A 19,433-nucleotide genomic window follows, 5' to 3' on the forward strand; every position below is an offset into this window, starting at 1 on the left:
ATTAAGCCCTTTTTCAAGGTTAGAGAATCTGGAATCCGCCAAATAATCTGGTCGTCAACTCCCATCATTCTCAGAGACGCTTTTAAGAGCAAGGGCTTGTGGGAGTTGTGGACCCATAGCTAAAAACCGGAAAATAAATGTTCCCAAAGAACTACATTTCCTAGAAGCCCTTGCTTCTTTTGAGCGTGCGCGGTGTTCTCTTAAGAATCTTTTTCTGGTCAGCGGCAAACCTTACTGAATCAATGTTATGCAGCTGGTGAAAGGAGTCATGGCCAGTGAGTAAATTTTCCTACAAGGATTGTGTGCTCAGGTAGTTTAGTTTCCGCTGAACGCTTAACAAGAGGGGATAAAAGAGAAGAAAAACTTTGTCTTTGGACTTAGGCTTGCCTTCTGCAAAGGTGCTGTGTTCCTTTTTGTCTAATTTTTAAACAAAGTTAACCAGAGACCTGCCAGTATAATTTTATGTAGGTTGTATGTAGGTTTTATGTATGTAGCTGTAGTCGTGCAGTGGTTCTACTTGTCCTGTCTTGGTTTGCTGGTGGGGGGAGCAATTTTAAAAAGTTAAAAAAATAGGTACTGTTTCTGTTTAGGAACACCTTTTCTATATTACCTTGAGTACTTATTTTGGGGTGGTTTTGTGGTAATTTTGGATAACTTCAATGAATACTCATGTTAGTTTTTTGCATTTAATATAAAGAAAAAAAACCCTTAGCAAATACAGAAATCAATTTATTTTCATAATAACTTTCGTGAATCAGTCTACACTTTAGATGCATGGAATAAAGTCCTGAAGGAAGTGTGCTCGTGTGTATGGATGTGATTCATATTGTGTAATTCCCAGCTTTATAACCATGTTAGTAAAGATTTCTTTTTCTTCCATTCAATCAGATCTGATTCACATAGTCTGCCTGGACAAGTCCCTCCAGAAGTGGTTTGTCATTGCCTCCTCTTAGGACTAAAAGACAGTGACTGGCCCAAGATCACTCAATTGGCTTCATAGCTAAGGTGGTCTGGTGTCTGTCCTGATGTCCTAACACTACAATAAACTGCCTCTCATTTACAGTAATATTTTAAATGAACTTTTCTCTATTAATATTTAATACTAAAAATTAACTTATCCTCTAACTGGAGCAATTTGAGATTTGGCATGTCTTACAGCTCTCAATTACAGTGCAATGGGTTATAATTTTAAATGTGTTACTCAGTTTGCTCATTTGGACTCCAGTTATAAAATACTAAGAAGTAAGTCTACACAACAGTATTTATTTTATACCATAGGGTTGAGGTGCAGGAAAAGATTGGTAATAGGCAGTTCTGCTCTTCTGCCTGTTTTGTAAATTATGCTTCAGTAAGTTCATAAAGATGCTTTGGAACTTTTTTTGGAACTTTTTTAATACCTGAAATTTTGGAAAACCTTATAACTAAAATATTTTTATAGTACTGTGCTCTCAAGAAATAATACTTATGATCATGGTCTCATGGAATGATACCAGGTTTGGTTACTTCTGCTCATGTGACCAGATAAGCTAAGGATGGAGAATCTTTTTGTAAGGATTGCTCAAAATTGATAGCAGTTTAATATAGCATAAGTATAAGCCCTAAAATAGTAATATTGTAATTTTTAAAGGCCCGATTCACCACCAACTGTGTATTTTCATTAACATGTTTTTTAACAACTGCATCATAGAGTTTGCTAATGTTCAACTTGTATTCAACTATAATGCAACTTATATAAGGAAGTGAAAACAAAGCTTTAGTTGTTGGGATTAGGTTGATACAGAATTATTATTTTAATCAAGTGTGCTGCTTAACCCCTCTTTTTTCTTTACATCAGTTTCTTCATCCTGGTGCCGTCTAGCTACGTAGTTATATTGAGATTCCAATCCCTGTATAACATGGTCTTTGGTTCCCCTAATTCTTGGTTTTTAGTTGCTTCATAGTGGTTGTGGGAGGCAGGTGTATCTTTCTAATTAAAAATTGATGGTAGGATTTTTTTAAAAATGTTTTTCTTCATAGCTGAACCTTTACCTTTTTTTTACCTTTAGATTTTCGTTTAGCACTCATCCAGCTCCATGTGTCTGCTGTCAAAACAGACAACTTGAACAGAGCCTGTAGACTTGTGAGAACTGCAGCAGGACAAGGAGCAAAAATTGTAATTCTGCCAGTGCGTATAACTTTTTTCAAAAACGATTCTCCAAATTCAGATTTTTTTTATTGTTCTTGAGCCCTACATTTGGTGTTTACTTTTTCTCCCTGGCATAGTTAGGGATTTCTTTCAAAGATCTGAATGAATATTAAAACTAGTCTTTAAATAAACACTAACAGCTACAGTACCTCTGCATCTATATACTACTAAAACTATCCTGTCTGTTGATTTATAACCTTCATAGCACAAAACTTTTTGAATCAAGGTACCTTGAATCCACTAATTTAAAGACTGCATACCAGGTCCAGGATCCATTACTCCTGTATAATTGAAATTTCAATATTTTTCATGCCAGGTGTATTTGCAAAATTGCAGCATTTTCTGTTTTTAAAGCACTTTTTCTTGTTTTATAATATTGTATTTTTCACACATTTTTAAATAGATGTTTTGTTGCTTTGCTGCAGAGCACTGGGCTCTTTCCAGATGTTTCGCTTAAATTCGGTGGTTGTGTGATATATTTCTCGGCCATATGACAAATATTTTGGGAATATGGACAGTTTATTTTGATTTAAAAATAGGTTTCATTTTGGCTTCAAGTGAATATTACAACTTCATTTGCCGTGATAGTAGGCAAACTGGGATATAATGGGGGGGGAGACAATTGAGTAATATCTGTGACCCAAATTGAGTTTTCAAATTTGTTGAAAGTGCTTATCTCTGACTCTGCTGAGTGAAGTTGAAAGAACCTTTATCAGATGTAGCTAAAATCCAAGGCCTTATGTATTCTGGCCCAAAATCATGCAGCAGTTTTTATGCCTAAGAGAGGCCAACTAGCCAGATGCTTGTTGACTGCACCTCAAATGAAACCACTGCTCTGTGAGCTGCATTGGTTACCAGTCTGCTTCTGGGTGCAATTCAAGGTATTGGTGATCACCTTTAAAGCCCTTCAAGGGCTTTATGAGTCCAAGTTACTTGAGGAACCATCTCACCCCACTAGGATGGCCTGTACCACTCATGTGGTTGGCGGAGTCCAGGAGGACGGCATTCTCTGCTGTTGCTCCTGCCCTCTGGAACACCCTGCACCTCCGATGTGAGGTTGGCCCCCCAACCCTCCTATCTTTATGTAAGGGCCTAAAGACATGGCTAGGCCAGTTGGCTTGCGGCTCCAGTGGGGTATTGATTGAGTAATAACAGATTCCACCTCTCTGCCCCCCTCCACCCCTGCCCTCCCCATGTGTCTTTGGTTGTAAGTTTTGGTTTTAACATTTTATGTTTTAATTAAGATGTAACTGAAAGCCACCCAGAGTTACCCTATAGTAAGATGGGCAACCAATAAATTTTATAAATAAATAAATACATCCATGCCTGTCCAACTAGAGATCTTAGCTGAGCAACAAGTTCTGCTTCTTGGAATAGCAGAAAGTGTATTTGTTCATAATATCTTGAAGCCTAAGTCAGGCTAAGCTATAATGTAGGTTTTGAGGGGCAGAGGTTAAGTGTTTTCTTAGCTATTAAACCAAACACATCACATTATGGCTTATTGTGCTGTGTAAACCCCTAGAAACCTATTCATACAGATAGTCCTTGACTTATGACCATAATAGAGCCTGCTGATCTTAATTGTAAATTGGGTCACCCATGTGACTAACCTAATTTTACAATCTTTTTTGTAGCAGTCATTAAGCAGATATGATAGTCATTAAGTGAACCCATTTTTGCTGTGGGGCAGTTTTTGCTGGAAACTAGAAGTAAATGTCATTTTCTGGCAAAAACAAATTGTCACATGACTGCACGGTACTGTAAAAGTGGGTCATGTGACCAGGGAGCAAATGTTTCAACTTCAAAATTGGGTTGTTAGTCCGTTTTGGGGGGTCGATTGTAACATTCAGCCATCACTAAGCAACCTGTCATAAATCAAGGACTACTTCTACTGTAGTGAAGTGTATTATATTTTTATTCTGCTTTGGTATATACACACACACACACAAGCATACACATAAACTCAAGGCAGTAAACATACCTGATATGCCTACCTCCTATTTTCCTCACAGTAACAAACTTGTGAGATAAATTGGGCTGATAAGAATTACTGGCTCTAAGTCACACAGTCAGCTTTTATGCCTAAGAGAGGCCAAGACTTCCCAGTCTTCTGGTTTCTAGGTAAGCAACTTAATTGCTGCACCGAGGTGGCACAGTGGTTAGAATACAGTATTGCAGCTACTTCCGCTGACTGCTGGCTGCCAGCAGTTCGGCAGTTCGAGTCTCACCAGCTCAAGGTTGACTCAGTCTTTCTTCCAAGGTTGGTAAAATGAGGACCCAGATTGTTGGGGTCAATGTGCTGACTCTGTAAACCGTTTAGAGAGGGCAGTAAAGTACTGTACTGTGAAGTGGTATGTAAGTCTAAGTGCTCTTGCTACACCAAACTGCTTGTCTCTCATGATTTATAATGTATTATGACTTTACATATTATGTAAACTAGGTTTATATAATTCCAGTATCAGTTCAGTCATTTTTGCATTTTATATTTTAATGTTACTTTAAAAAAAGATATATTCCTTAAATGTGCCTCATGGGTGTCTGACTTATTTTGGTTCTCATTCTAGGAATGCTTCAATTGTCCCTATGGCACAAAATATTTTCCAGAATATGCAGAGAAAATTCCTGGAGACTGCACACACAAGCTCTCAGAAATTGCAAAGGAATGTGGGATATATCTCATTGGAGGTAAATTGTTATTTTTAAAGTTCATTTTTGTATATAAATACAGCCCATTTATTTGACTAAATAATCATCTTTGCTTTTAACAGGTTCTATTCCAGAAGACGATGCAGGAAAATTGTATAATACGTGCACAGCTTTTGGTCCTGATGGCACTATGTTAGCTAAATATAGAAAGGTAAAAAAATCTTGTCTGCCCTCTTTTCTGTCAGTTTGACAACATTGCAGATAATCCTCGACTTATGGCAACAATTGACCCCAAAGTTTCTGTGGTTCAATGAGACATCTATTAAGTGAATTTTGCCCCATTTTACAAACTTTCTTGCCACAATTGTTAAGTGAATCACTGCAGTTGATAAGTTCTTAAGTGGTTCTTAAGTGAATCCGGCTTTCCAATTGCTTTTGCTGGTCAAAAGGTTACAAAAGGTGATTACATGACCTTGGGGAAATAATAATGGTCATAAGTATGAACCAACTTTTTAAAATACTGGAGTTTAGCTTGAGAATCTGCAACTTAGCAGAGGCTCTAAGTTTCATAGAAGAGCTCAAGGTCTCCCATGTCCATTTCCATATCTGAATTTAAATTGACTGCATCTGAGTCTAGGGGCATTTGTTCCTTTCCCTATGCTGTCAAATATCACATAGTTTTATTTCCTTTACGACTTGTATGACAGTGATAATAGAGATTTAGGCTAAAGCTATAAACTGAAAATTTACCTTGTGGAAACATTTTTGTATTTACTGCTATAAATGGGAAATCTTAAACAAAACTAAGAAGTGATATTAATTCTCTCTGACTTCTTCCAATGTATAAAAGATTACTTCCAAGAGTAATAATTAACATAGATTAGGTAACAGATTAGTTACCTAAGTAACTAAGTACCTAAGTTACCTAAGTAACACAGAAAAACAAGGACATTTCAATGTTCTGCCTCTGTCACAATCATCCACTCCTTGTTAACTATATTAACCAGTGAATTATTTACTGTTGCAATAATCCTGGCTTAATTATTTCTAGGAAGAGCTGGTGGAATGACATTGTAATTTTACCAGTAGTCATACCCATACCCAAAACTTCTGTGGTGCTTTCTGAAAGATCACCTTTTAGATTTAGAGCACCTTTTCAAGTGATCTAAATGAAGTATGTGTTGTTTGTGTACACAATATTATTTGACACTCTATATTGGTTTGTACATATAGCTGCATTAAGACAAAGTGTACTTTAGTTGAGAAGTGCATGAATTTCTTGCACTTTCTGGCAACTAGCTGCCTTGTTTCCCATAAATATCTGCCAAGTGTCAACATCTTGCAATTAAAAACCGTACCTTTTTTCCAGACCACTGGCTTCAAGTTTATTTTAAACTACTTTTTAGTTCAGATTTAACAAACATTTACTACTCACAAGAAGTGAAGACCAAAATGGACTTCCGGTTCCTGTTTCTCAGCGGAGCAGTTGGATAATTCGAAATGTTGGATCTTCCGGCTGAAATTTCTTTTTGTTGGGGACCCTAAGGGGCTAGAATCCACCCTGAAGAGGTGGAATGAAGGATGGAAATCCCAGGGACTTAGGAGAGACGGTGGTCTCTCTGAACAGTCCAGGAGAAGCCTCCCAGAAACCAATGGAAGAAAAGGTTGGCTAACGCCATGTCCAGTCACAGTTGAAGCAACAGAAGTCATAAGCAATTAAACCAAGCAAAATAATAAACAGCATGCTTGAATCTGGGTAGGAATACTGATTTTCTCTATCCCACCTACTTTCCTGAAGACGAAAATCCCCAAAATAATAGATCTCCGAAGAAGGAAAGGGGGAGGGGGACTTTGCTCCCTCCCTTTCAGTTGGGTGGCGACATTTACCCTTTAGAGAAAGAAAACAACTAGAAAGACATGAAAAATGAGCAAATGCTGACACCTGCTGGTGGATGAGGATTTCTTTTCTTTTTTTCCCTTTGAACTTTTAAGCTTTCAGAAAATGCACCTGTTTTAAACAAAGATAACACAGCTGAAGCAATGAATACTTTACAAAAGGAAACATGTGATGAGCGACAACAATTTCAAAGGACAATGACTTTAAACTACATAGAAATCCAGAATAACTTTGAGAGTATGAATCAACTCATTTTCAACTTAATTTCACTCCAAGAAATTCCTCAGGAAAATACAGTAGAGATGACTGAACAAGATTCTGAAGACAGAGACTCAAAGAAGGAACCTTATAAAACGCTCATTTCAAAAAAGGAAGTATATGATAAGCAGCAAAAATTTCAAAGGACAATGACCTTAAATTACAAGGAAATGCAGAAGAACTTTGAGAGCATGAATCAACTTATTCTCAACTTAATTTCACTTCAAAAACTCTCTCAGGAAAATATAGCAGAGATGATTAAATATAATTTTGAGGATAGAGACTTGAAGATGGAATCATATAAAAAAATATGATTTAATTCAATTGGGAAATATTTTAATACGTCTAAACTTTGAAGATAAGGAAAAGAATGAGAAAAAATTCCCTTTAGGGAAACAAATGATGAAAAAAGATGGAATATATCAGAAAGAATACTTCAAAAAGAAACATTTGTTTGAATATGGCTAAGAAATGGGAAAAATTTGAAATATACTACTCTTAGAGGGAAATTTTTTCTTCTTTTTCTTCCTCCAAATCAATATCTTCCTCCAAATCAAAGAGCCTTGGTGGAGCAGTGGGCTAATGCCTCCTTAAGTAACACCAGCTGCCTGCCATTAGTGCAGGTTCGCATCCCACCAGGCTCAAGGTTGACTCAGCCTTCCATCCTTCCCAGGTAGGTAAAATGAGGACCCAGATTGTTGGGGGCAATTAAGCTGACTTTGTAATAATGCCGCTTGGGGTGTGTGTGTGAAAGCCCTAATAAGCAGGCATATACATCGAATGAAGGCTACTGCTAAGCTTGTAAGCCGCCCTGAGTCTTCGGAGAAGGGCGGGATATAAATGGAATAAAAAATAAAAAAAAATAAAAAATAAAATATAATTGTGTTTTTTGTTGTTTTTGTTGTTTTCCTATTCTTCTGAGTTGAATTGATTTAAACAAAAGCAAACGTTTTAGCTACTTAAATGTGATGATAAGAAAAATATAAAAAAATGTGTTTTGAATGAGATTTAAAGAATTAGATGATTAGAACTATTAAATGGAATGTTCAAAGTTTAAATAGACTAAATACATTTTTAGGTATGGTTAAAAAGAATGAGAAATTGAGGGAATAAATATATATTAAATTAGGAGAAATACATATTTTCATGTTATTTTTTGTAGTTTAGTACTTAAATTCACTAATGTAAATATAGTTGAATGTTGAACTGATTGTTATTTGTAAGAACATTTAGAATTTGGAGGGAGAAATAAGCTGCTCTTCTTTCTTTTTTTGTTTCTTTTTGTTTCTTTTTTCTTTTACTTATTGATTGGGAAATATAAAAATTTGAGAGGGTATGGAAAAAACAGAATGAAATCCACCAAGGTAAATATAGTTAAGTGTTAAAAAGGAGAAATAAGCTGAAATAAACATGGTGACAGGAGTTATGATAAGGCAACTAAAATGATATACAAGATTATTGAAACTATATATTGAACTGTTGTTAAGCAAATAAAACTATCTTAATGTAATGTTTTGCAAAGAAAGATATGTTGGGGAAAGGGGAAATCAAATAATTAACATATGGAATATAGATTATAGAAATTAATTGTTAAGGACTGTCTTATAAATGTTACCCAGACAACATTCTGTTTTATAATGATTTTTTTTAATCCCATTTATATCCCGCCCTTCTCTGAAGACTCAGGGCGGCTTACAATTTACCGTATTTTTTGGACCATAAGACGCACCTGACCATAAGATGCACCCAGTTTTTAGAGCAGGAAAACAAGAAAAAAATAATCTGGACCAAATAGTACCGGTATACTAGGAAGGAAGGAGGGGAGAGAGAGAAGGAAGGAAGGAAGGAGGGAGGGAGGGAGGAAGAAAGAGAGAGATAGAGAAAGAGAAAGAAAGAAAGAAAGAAAGAAAGAAAGAAAGAAAGAAAGAAAGAAAGAAAGAAAAAGAAAGAAAGAAAGAAAGAAAAGAAAGAAAGAAAGGAGAGAAAGAAGGAAGAAAGAAAGAAAGAAGAAAGAAAGGGAGGATGGAGGGAGCAAGGAAGAGAGAGAGAGAGAGAAAGAAAGAAGGAAGGGAGAAGGAAGGAAGAAAGAGAAGGAAAGAAGAAAGGAGGGAGGGAGGAAGAAAGAAAAGAAAGAAAGAAAGAAAGAAAGAAAGAAAGAAAGAAAGAAAGAAAGAAAGAAAAAGAAAGGTAGTTAGGTACCTGTAGTTTCTTTTCCCTGAATAGGTTTTCTAAGATGCCGAAGCAATTTCAAACAATTAGCAGTATTATCTTGCAAATGGGAAATCACTTCCAATAAACTTAGCAGAGAAACCTGCAGGGACAACTCACGGCTTTGCTGGGACAAGTCGCCTATGAGGTTTAGTTTAGCAAAAACTATTTCTTTAGCAGCGAGGTAAAAGAAAGAAAATGTGCACGTGCAGGGAGGGGGAGGCAGTCAGAAGGCATGGCAGGCACGTCCGTATTTCCTCCCCTGTCGACCAATCACAGGGGCGGGGCGGAGAATTCCACGTCTTCATTCAATCACGTCTCTCCAATGGAGCTGGTGGACTGCATTGACTGAACGGGAGACAAGTGTTTTCGCTTACCTTCGGACCATAAGACGCACCTCGTTTTTCCACCCACTTTTGGGAGGGGAAAAGTGCGTCTTATGGTCCGAAAAATACGGTAAAGCACAAATCAATGTGCTTAGCAATAGCCTTCATTCTATGTATATACCTGCTTATTAGGGCTTTTGCCCCCCCCCCCAAGCGGCATTTTTACAAAGTCAGCTTATTGCCCCCAACAATCTGGGTCCTCATTTTACCTACCTCGGAAGGATGGAAGGCTGAGTCAACCTTGAGCCTGGTGGGATGCGAAACTGCACTAATTGCAGGCAGCTGGTGTTACTTAAGGAGGCATTAGCCCACTGCTCCACCAAGATTTATGTTATGTTAAAAAATTCTAATAAAATATTTACAAAAAAAAGTGAGGACCAAAATGGTAGAGTTTCAATGTATCAGTGTCATCTTTCAGCTTAGTGATTGATCGTTTATTCCTGGACAAAGCTTTTCTCTGTGTTTAATTGTAAAGTTGATGGTTTGGCATAGTAGTCGTTGGAAGGTATATATTCAATGTACCATTCTGTGAATTTGTGCAGAGAATATGCAATTAAAGAATCTTTAAACAAGAATTGTCTTCAATTTTAAAACAGATTCATTTGTTTGACATTAATGTGCCTGGAAAAATCCAATTTAAGGAATCAGAAACTCTGAGTGCAGGTGACAGGTTTTCTGTATTGGATACATGTAAGTAAAGAAACTTTGGTTTGGCAGTGAAAACTAATTCACTTTCAGATTTTTTTTAATGTATTTTTTTCTAAATCTAGGATTTTATTTAGGTTTAACATTTATTTCTAATATACATTCAGTTGTTCCTTCATGTTTGATTATGAATTATGGTCAAATGTACTATTATAAATGTTTAACGTATCTCGTGGTGTTGGAAAAGATACCCTGAATTTCTCTGAATGTAATTACTCATTTGCAGATTTCTTAATCCTATTTTTAGTAGAAAGATATGAATTGGTGAAAACTAATTCTTGATATGAAATTTGTGATTCAGAGCAAGCTTGTTATATGGATATTAAAAACCAGAATTCTCTTCCTCTGACATAATAAATACTTTATACATTTTTTTGCAATACTAGAGACATTAGTGTTGATCTGTAGTAATAACAAATATCTTGCATATCTTGTTTTGATGCAGCTTACTGTAAAATAGGAATTGGCATTTGTTATGACATCCGATTTCCTGAACTAGCTCAAATCTATACCCAGAAAGGTAAAGTTGAGAAAATCTCCTAATTTATGCATTAAATTAAATGTATATGGCTACTCATGTACTAGAGAAACCCTATGCAGCAAATAAGGATAAAAACACTACACAGTTATCAAATTAAATAAATTTAAAGGAGACAAAGTTGAGGATCCAGTAAAAATATCTCTTATTCATAAACCATATAACCAAGAGCCTTGGTGGAGCAGTGGGCTAATGCCTCCTTAAGTAACACCAGCTGTCTGCAATTAATGCAGGTTCGCATCCCACCAGGCTCAAGGTTGACTCAGCCTTCCATCCTTCCGAGGTAGGTAAAATGAGGACCCAGATTGTTGGGGGCAATTAAGCTGACTTTGTAATAATGCCGCTTGGGGGGTGTATGAAAGCCCTAATAAGCAGGCATATACATAGAATGAAGGCTACTGCTAAGCTTGTAAGCCGCCCTGAGTCTTCGGAGAAGGGCGGGATATAAATGGAATTAAAATAATAAAAAAATAAATAAATACGAGAGCTTCATTAACAGCCTGGTCCCAGAACTTGGGGAAAAGACAGGTCTTCATCACTTTCCCGAAGGCCTATAGTGTTGAGACTATTCATACCTATGACCAATGGAGAGTTATTCCACAAGGCAGGTGACATGAGGACAAAACTTTTTTGTTAAAGTGTGAAATGTTTTATCTTCCAGAATTAGAATATGCTTGTTTCTTGGGTGTCTGCTTTAGAAATCTGGAGATGAGTGGTGCCCGGTCTTTTTCTTTATATTGAGCACTACATTGTTGTCAAACTTTTATAGACAATATTTAAGATTTACAGTTCTGTGTGTGTATCATGGAACACATAACCACTTAAGCTCAAATAATATTTTAATAGATTAACAATAATTAAAATCAGCCAGGATTTGGTGCTCTTATCTGAGAAAGATTAAATGAGAACACCAGTATCTTGAAAAAATTAGCAAACGTGTGGATTATGGCAATTAAAATATGTATATTCAGTGTTGATATAATGTACCATTTGAAGGAGTGATGCCCATTCTTCTCAAATATCTCTGAAATACAATTCATGTCATTTATATAATTTATTTACCTCATTAAATGATATTGAAGCCTCTTTCTTTTGCCTTTTTTATATGCCTCAATTAGATTACTTTAGAAATTTTCCCCATTGCATTCAAATTGTCTAAATAAAGTTTAGATGAGCTTCCTGTTTTTCAATGTGTGGCATGAGTTATGACACTGGTTTCAGATTGGGAAAGGCTGATATTTTTCACCTCTAGTTGCATGCATTACAAAGTATAAATTACCCTGATTTGTGCTGCAATTGAATAGTATTAGTTCTAATAGGTTTTCTGCTTCAAAATGGCAATCATTCCATTGGCAAATCAAAGCATTATCTCAAGGGGTCTTTTCTAGAAGTCAGGTGGCATGTGGTTATTCCCTTCCGATTTAGAGACTTTTTTTTAGATGATACAATGGCTAGGCCAGGTTTCCTATTGTTTCATTCCTTAGGAATTAAAATGGTAAATGTATTTTTCTAAGGAACTAAAACATATAGTTTCACCAATTTGGGCATTTTTGGCGAGGAGGAGGGGGATTATTTAAATTTATTAGCTGCCCATCTCCAGTTGATACTAGGTAGTGTACAAAACTAGAAGAAAAACAACTAAAATAGAGGCTTTAAATAAATAAACATCAACCCTGGGCCTGGGAGCAAGCCATTGTTTTCAATTATCAGTTTAGGTTCAGTTATCAGTTTGGAATTCTAATCTGGCAGGTTTTAGTGCAAACTGACTTCTTAAAATTATATTTTCAAACATACTTTACAGACTAACCATTGAAAACAAATAGAAAGAAGGGTTGACTAAAGTGTATCAAATCAACAGCAATGACTTTTTATTACGTATGTTTTATCTTTCTGATCATATTGTCATCCTATCTTCCTTTTGAACTAAGGTTGCAAACTCCTAGTATATCCAGGGGCTTTTAACTTGACAACTGGACCAGCCCACTGGGAACTGCTGCAAAGAGGCCGGTGAGAATCCATTTATCTGTGCCTTACACTCTTTCTTACATTTGTTGCATTGAAATGGCTCGCTCTACTATAACTCTTGGTTATTGCACTTAACCTTTTTAAAATTTAAACTCAAACTATGTTCTCTCATTTGATGTTATTTTAGATACTTGGGATCTAATATAGTGTTTACTGATTATTTTTATTGAATTAAAAAACTCCCAAGTGCCACATTTTTAACTCCACCTGAAATGGCTAATAGGCTGATACTCTTTCTTTCCCTTTTTGGCAGAGCTGTGGATAACCAGGTCTATGTAGCAACTGCATCTCCTGCTAGGGATGACACAGGATCTTATGTGGCTTGGGGACATAGTACAGTAGTAAATCCATGGTAAGTAAGAAAACAAATTCTTCCACTAATATATTACAACCAACGAGACACAATTAATTGCCAAATTAAAATGTGCAGTAACTTTATTAAAAAAAAAACATTTGAAGTAAAAATTATCCTTTATCTGTGAATTCAAACGAAATGGAGGGAGGAAATCTTTAGTGACCAGGACAAAGATATACACATTTTTCTACTAATAATGCTTGAACATTCTTTATGCCAGGTTTAAGTACATGTGAGGATAATTGCTACTTTTTAAAAAATATATTGCATGTATTTTTAATGACATGGCTGGCGACAGGTTTAGGTATTCTATTCTCTTTTTAATCATTTGAAAAATCCCCATCCCTGATAACATGTCTCACTTTATTTTTGACTAATTTTGTTTCATGAAATAAAAAAATGATTAAACCTTTGATAAAAGTATCAATTTTGTACCATTATTTTTAGTAATATCTTCCAACAGTACAGGAAAAGAGGGAGATGTGTATGAGAAAGATATGGCAATGTATTTCAGTATCTAAGTCCAAGCCTACATTACTTCAGAATGTACTGCTTTACAATCTTCTGTGTTATCAGAAAATCAACAATACAGTTAATAAGTACAAGAAGTTTAAAATACTCAGGTCAGATTTTACATATTGAAAGAAGTTTTTATATTGTCTAAGCTGAATTTTAGCACATTTGCCTGTTACCTTTTAAATGCTAACACTTGCTCTCTTTTTTCATGCAAATTCTTTCATTAGCTGGAAAGATCAGTGCTTTATAACCTTTGAAATGATAGGTTCATTCCAGTTCCTTTCTGCTTTGAAACAGTGCAAAATATAGACAGCTTTTAGATACCTGATAGAAAACTGAGGCTTACAAGTCCACAGCTTGACGTGGTGAAGTCCAGTAAGATAATAACAAATGTAGAACATATTCACACATTCCTGATCTGTAATATTGATTACTTTAGATCAATCTTCATGAACCATCAAGTATATTAGGACTACGTTTGGAAGGACTTATTTCAGCACATTATGGTTATATCAGGATGGGAAAGATTGCCTTAAAGTGAAGTAAATTGATCCTGTGGTTAAAAGAAAGGAAGAATTGTATAGGACTTGAAAGCACATTGTCTTTTCATCTTCCAGAATTCTGTTATCAACTTTGAACAAATGCAATTAAATTATGCTAACAAGAAGCAACTCTGAGGAGGAAGTGATTTTTGCCGATTTCTGTTCCTTGAATAATGTCTTTCCTGTTTTTCAATTGCCATTCATGAGAACATAAAAATGCTGAAGAAGTAAATTTCTAGAACAGTTCCAGGAAGTGACCCTGAAGACCAGCAGGGGATTAAGAAATCAGTAAGGCCACACTCACTATGGCAATACACAATTTGTTAAACTTTTACTTTCATTTTTAGGGGTGAAGTTATAGCCAAAGCTGGCACTGAAGAAACAATTGTCTATGCAGAAATAGGTGAGTTGATAGGACTAATTTAAATCTTTATGGAGGCTCTTGTAAATTAGCTACCGTATTTTTTGGACCATAAGACGTACCCAGTTTTTAGAGCAGGAAAACAAGAAAAAAAATTCTTTCTCCTTCTCTCTCTTTCTCTCCCTCCCTCTCCCATTGTCCCTTCCTTCCTTCCCTCCCTCCCTCTTTGTCCTTCCCTCTCTGCATTAGAGCAGTACCCGCGGAGACGGACCTGCAGCCCGGCTTTCTCTTGCAGAAAGCAAGCTGAAACGGAGTGAGGGAGATTGCCAGAAATGCGAATCGGCCGATCTCGTGCTCCTGCAAACTCCCTCACTCGGTTTCAGCTTCCCTTGCTACAAGAGAAAGCAAGCTGAAACGGAGTGAGGGAGATTGCCAGAAATGCGAATCGGCTGATCTCGCGCTCCTGCAAACTCCCTCGCTCGGTTTCAGCTTCCCTTGCTACAAGAGAAAGCAGGCTGAAACGAGGCAGATTGCAGCAGCGCGAGATCAGCCGATTCGCATTCCTGGCAATCTCCCTCACTCTGTTTCAGCCTGCTTTCTCTTGTAGCAAGGGAAGCTGAAACCGAGCGAGGGAGAGTGCAGGAGCGGGAGATTGGCGTTTCTCAGCACGTGCCGATTCGTGCTCCTGGCAATCTCCCTTGCTTTCCACTTGCGGAGGTTGGGGCTGGCCATACGGATCACCTTCGGACCATAAGACGCACCCTCATTTTCCCCCCCACTTTTGGGAAAAAAGTGCGTCTTATGGTCCGAAAAATACGGTAAGTTGTTCTCTTTCAGTTTTCTGCCTATTAGTTGGAATATTTATCGTATTCAGGTTGACAGTGAAGTCATTTAAGAACTTTTCAGCTGTAAGAGGTGCAGCAATTATAATAGTTCAGTCTGTTAAGATTTGCCTTATAAAGATGTAAATATACAGTATTAGATACCAAGTGATTGCATACATCTGAAGTAGCTGGAACACAAATGCAGCTTTTTTCTGTAATTCATTAATGCATGCATCATTTTCTAGGATCATACAGCTCCTAGGGCCATGGTGGCGAACCTATGGCACGGGTGCCACAGGTGGCATGCAGAGCCCTCTCTGTAGGCATGCGCGCTGTCGCCCCAGTCCTAGGCCTTCAGCTTTAGGCCTCTGCCAGTGTGCAAAAAAAGAGAAAGGTTCAATCAATCAATCAATTTCAACTTCTCATGGGGAAAAAAAAGTTCGCGGAAAATTGGGAATTTTTTAGTCCCACCCAGTCTGCCGTTACAGCAGCCACGCCCACCCATGCCCATCCGGCACCCAATGATACATAAGTGGGTTTTGGGTTGCAGTTTGGGCCCTTGGTCTCTAAAAGGTTCGCCATCACTGTCCTAGGGGATGGCTTTTATTCTGACCACACAACACAAGAAAAATACAGATGCTTTAATGAGTGGTTGACAGGAATTGTGCTCAAGCTACATGCTGTCTAATTATTTTGATATGGGAAATAAACAGAATTGGGATTAATATGGCTTTATTTTTTTATACAGACTTAAAGAAGGCTGAAGAAATCCGTGAACAAATCCCTGTTCTTTCCCAGAAACGATCTGATCTTTATACTCTGGAAGCAAAAATTGTATGATTCTAATTTGGACTGACACATTTTCTAATAGCCATTATTAGCTAATTCAGTGTAATAAACTAGTAAATCAAATTATAATTAAAATGATCTCCATGTAATGGTGAGAGTTTGAGCTTAAAATTTTCTTAAGTCTGTGCTTAAGCTTTTGGGCATTTTGTATTGCATTATAAACTTTTCTGACATACAATTTCCCCCCCCCCGAAAATGGAATAATCAGTCACATCAACAAATGCTCCATTTTGGAGAATATATTTTCCAAAATAATACATTGGGTAAAAGCAGATTCCTTTTTTGTTAAGTTGACCTAAATTGGTTACTTCTAAAAATTATCAAATGCATTCTTCTTTTGAAGTATGGTATTTATTTGATTTTATGAAAAATAATCAAGAGATTAAATTAGCTAAGCTCCCCCAACAGTATTTTGAAGATACTTTTGAAGCATCATGCAAGTCTCAACAATGTTCATCCAGTTGGGCTGTTTTTAATGAATGAATAAACACGTTCTTCAAAAAGATTTATTATCTAAAGAAGCAGTTTTAGCGTGCTGTCTCTCAGAAGTCCCAAACATTAAAAGATTCAAAGAGTGCCTCTGTACTTTCTCATTACTTCCACATCCCAAAACGTATATGAAGAAGTCATCCAACTGACCCAGAAGAGCTTGTATTTTGAGCAGCTGCAACTATCCATAAATTCTCCCTGGTTCCTTCCCATCAGATTAAACCTCATACAGGAATAGTTTTATCCAAGCCTGGGATGGTTCCACATCTGTAGGTTGATAGCCAAGGAATGAACTTAAGCTACAATTCAGTTTTCATCAATAATTCAGATAGTTCTATCTAGAGAACCATTCAGAAATGTTGTGAGCCCTCTTCCTCCCCTTAAATTATACTCAAAACTGCGAATGGCTTATGGTTTGGAACATCATGAACTGATTCCAGCTGCCTAGACTGCAAGCAACTGCTTTCCTCCTTGTGGAACATCCTGCCAGAGATTTGACAGGTCCCTACCCTTCTAGCCTTTCAGAAGGCCATTAAAATTGGTTGGCTTTTTTCCCTTTTTCTTGACTGAGGTGCTGGAATTGTATGGGTGGGAGGCATGGAAAGAGAGACAAGCCTGCTACGGGGAATCTCCAGGGGGCAGAGGTTTTGTTTATTTTTTAATATTTCTTGGTTTTATTTTTGTTTTAAGTCACCCAGAGTTACTTAAGATTGGTGGCCATATCAATCTTTAAAATAAAATTTATGCTTGCTTGTAAGAATGTCTTCTGGTAAAAAAAATGGTGGCTTATGATGCTTCTTAATTGCATGAGTAATATTAATGTACAACAAATCAATCCTTATGTTGTGGAACACTTTATATAACCTTCAGCAGCATTATCAATGTGATGTGTGTGTATACATACACAGACACACACCTTTGCACTATCTGACAGCAAAATAAAACAAATCCATTGATTTCTCCATTTGATGTCTAGCTTTTTATAACTTTTTTTTAAAAATAGCAACTTATCAAATAGATGAGAAGGTTGTAGGACTATTAATATTCTTCTGTCCAGCATATACTTGTTTCTTTCTTCTACACACTTCATTCCCATATCCCCCTATATTTAGAGCTGCAGGGACATAATTGGTCCTTGCTATTGCACATGCTGGGCTATAAAAATTCTGAAAAATACAGCCCAATCATAAGTCATAGAACAGTTTAGTGGCAATGTTAGAATGGCCAGAATACTGAGTTATGTCTTTTGAAATATCCAATTTCACACTTTGAAGAAAATTATAGTCTATACTCACAATTGGGGTATTTCAAGGTTGAAACTCACCCCTAATATAGAATGGGTTTTCTCCCCAAATTTCAGCAAAGAAAATGAACAGAATTTAAGAAGTTTCATTAATTTCATTTCTGCAACAGCTTCCAGTACATTTTCTTTATCCAATTAGGGTAAAATTTCATTAATCAATACCCCAGACCACAGATATATAAAGATATCTGAACATAATATTTATTTGGTGACTTTACATGTATAAGTCATTTACAAAAAGAATCATATACGGTTTCAGTGCAGCTTCAAATATCTGAATAACAGGCAAAATTCTTATAATTCGGAATGCTAGAATTAGATCTCACATGCTTAATTCTTCATTGCTTTCAAGAGAGTGACTGTATAGCCATGCAAATAAAAACCCCTTTAAAAATAAATATGATGCAGTCATAGCAGGAAAATGGAGATGTATGAAATAAAATTTCAATGCGCTGCTTTTTTTATAGCACTGAAATTCTAATTTGAACATTGAGCAGTATTATTTGACTTTGCTCAATCATTCCAGTTCAGCCACCATCTGTTAGTAAGTGAAAAAGATAACAATCTTTGAGAGAAGAAAATGTAAGTGTGATTTTATTTTGCATTGGTGGCTCTAAAATCTTATTTGTATGACACAGTAATTGCAGCATATTGTTTTGAACAGTTCCAGAATCTCTTAGGCAGTGACTATGAAATTTTGCCATTGTTGTTTTGAAAAACTGTTCAATAATAAAATTCTTTCCAATTTCAAATCAAAATAATTTGCTTTCGAAACGCAGAATACCTTCATGTGACAGCAAATGAGTTTTGAAGTCTTTATACAAGTTTTATAAACTATTTACGAGAGCAGTGCCCTGAAGACCAGTTTAGCCACTGTCTCATATGAAACAGAAACCAAAAGGAAGTAAAGAAGTGTTTCCATATGGGATCTTCTTTTTTTGGGGGAAAAAAAGCTTCAGTACCTATTGCAACAAAATCTTCCCTATCAAACAGTTCACAATTTTTATTGTTTTCCCAAACCTTAAAATAATGAAAAAGGATTCTTATATACATAAAATACACAGCACTATTGTTAAAATCAACAGAACAGCATATTGTATAACACTCTTGTGGTTAGAACCAGTCATTCACAACAGTTACCCTAAAAAAATGTGTCAGAAAGATTTTTATTTGCATGGCCAAAATAATATTTGATCCCATTGCAATTTTGTTTTTAAGTTTCTTCTAACAATTATTTGATGGGGGAGGGCAAGGGGGGGAATTGTTTTTTTTCTTGAATAGCCATTCCCACAACACCTAAACATTTAACAGAATTACAACAGCACAAACGGGGGGGGGGGGGGAAA

General features: G+C 36.4%; 1 protein-coding gene across 2 annotated transcripts; it reads left to right on the forward strand.

Moving 5' to 3' along the window:
• Positions 1 to 201: 201 nt before the first annotated feature.
• NIT2 (nitrilase family member 2) lies at positions 202 to 19,420 on the forward strand. 2 transcript variants are annotated; one of them, XM_083362767.1, is made up of 10 exons: positions 202 to 275; positions 2,046 to 2,164; positions 4,750 to 4,870; positions 4,954 to 5,042; positions 10,177 to 10,270; positions 10,731 to 10,805; positions 12,752 to 12,830; positions 13,102 to 13,200; positions 14,609 to 14,664; positions 16,195 to 19,420. In XM_083362767.1, exons 1-10 carry the CDS (start codon positions 248 to 250, stop codon positions 16,284 to 16,286), a joined length of 852 nt encoding a protein of 283 aa, XP_083218893.1. In that variant the 5' UTR covers positions 202 to 247; the 3' UTR covers positions 16,287 to 19,420. The 2 variants fall into 2 exon arrangements, with proteins under 2 accessions (XP_083218893.1, XP_083218894.1); XM_083362768.1 differs by having other exon boundaries at positions 10,222 to 10,270.
• Positions 19,421 to 19,433: the final 13 nt, after the last annotated feature.

The sequence above is a fragment of the Vipera ursinii genome, assembly GCF_947247035.1.
Source record: "Vipera ursinii genome assembly, chromosome: 4".
In the NCBI taxonomy this organism is placed as follows: Eukaryota; Metazoa; Chordata; class Lepidosauria; order Squamata; family Viperidae; genus Vipera; species Vipera ursinii.

Excerpts from the sequence above, each read along its gene's own strand:
- NIT2 (XM_083362767.1), top strand. The coding sequence starts at position 248 with ATGCAGCTGGTGAAAGGAGTCATGGCCA. Across the intron at positions 10,271-10,730 it reads GTTTTCTGTATTGGATACAT|CTTACTGTAAAATAGGAATT; the intron begins GTAAGTAAAGAA and ends GTTTTGATGCAG. Across the intron at positions 10,806-12,751 it reads TCAAATCTATACCCAGAAAG|GTTGCAAACTCCTAGTATAT; the intron begins GTAAAGTTGAGA and ends TTTTGAACTAAG.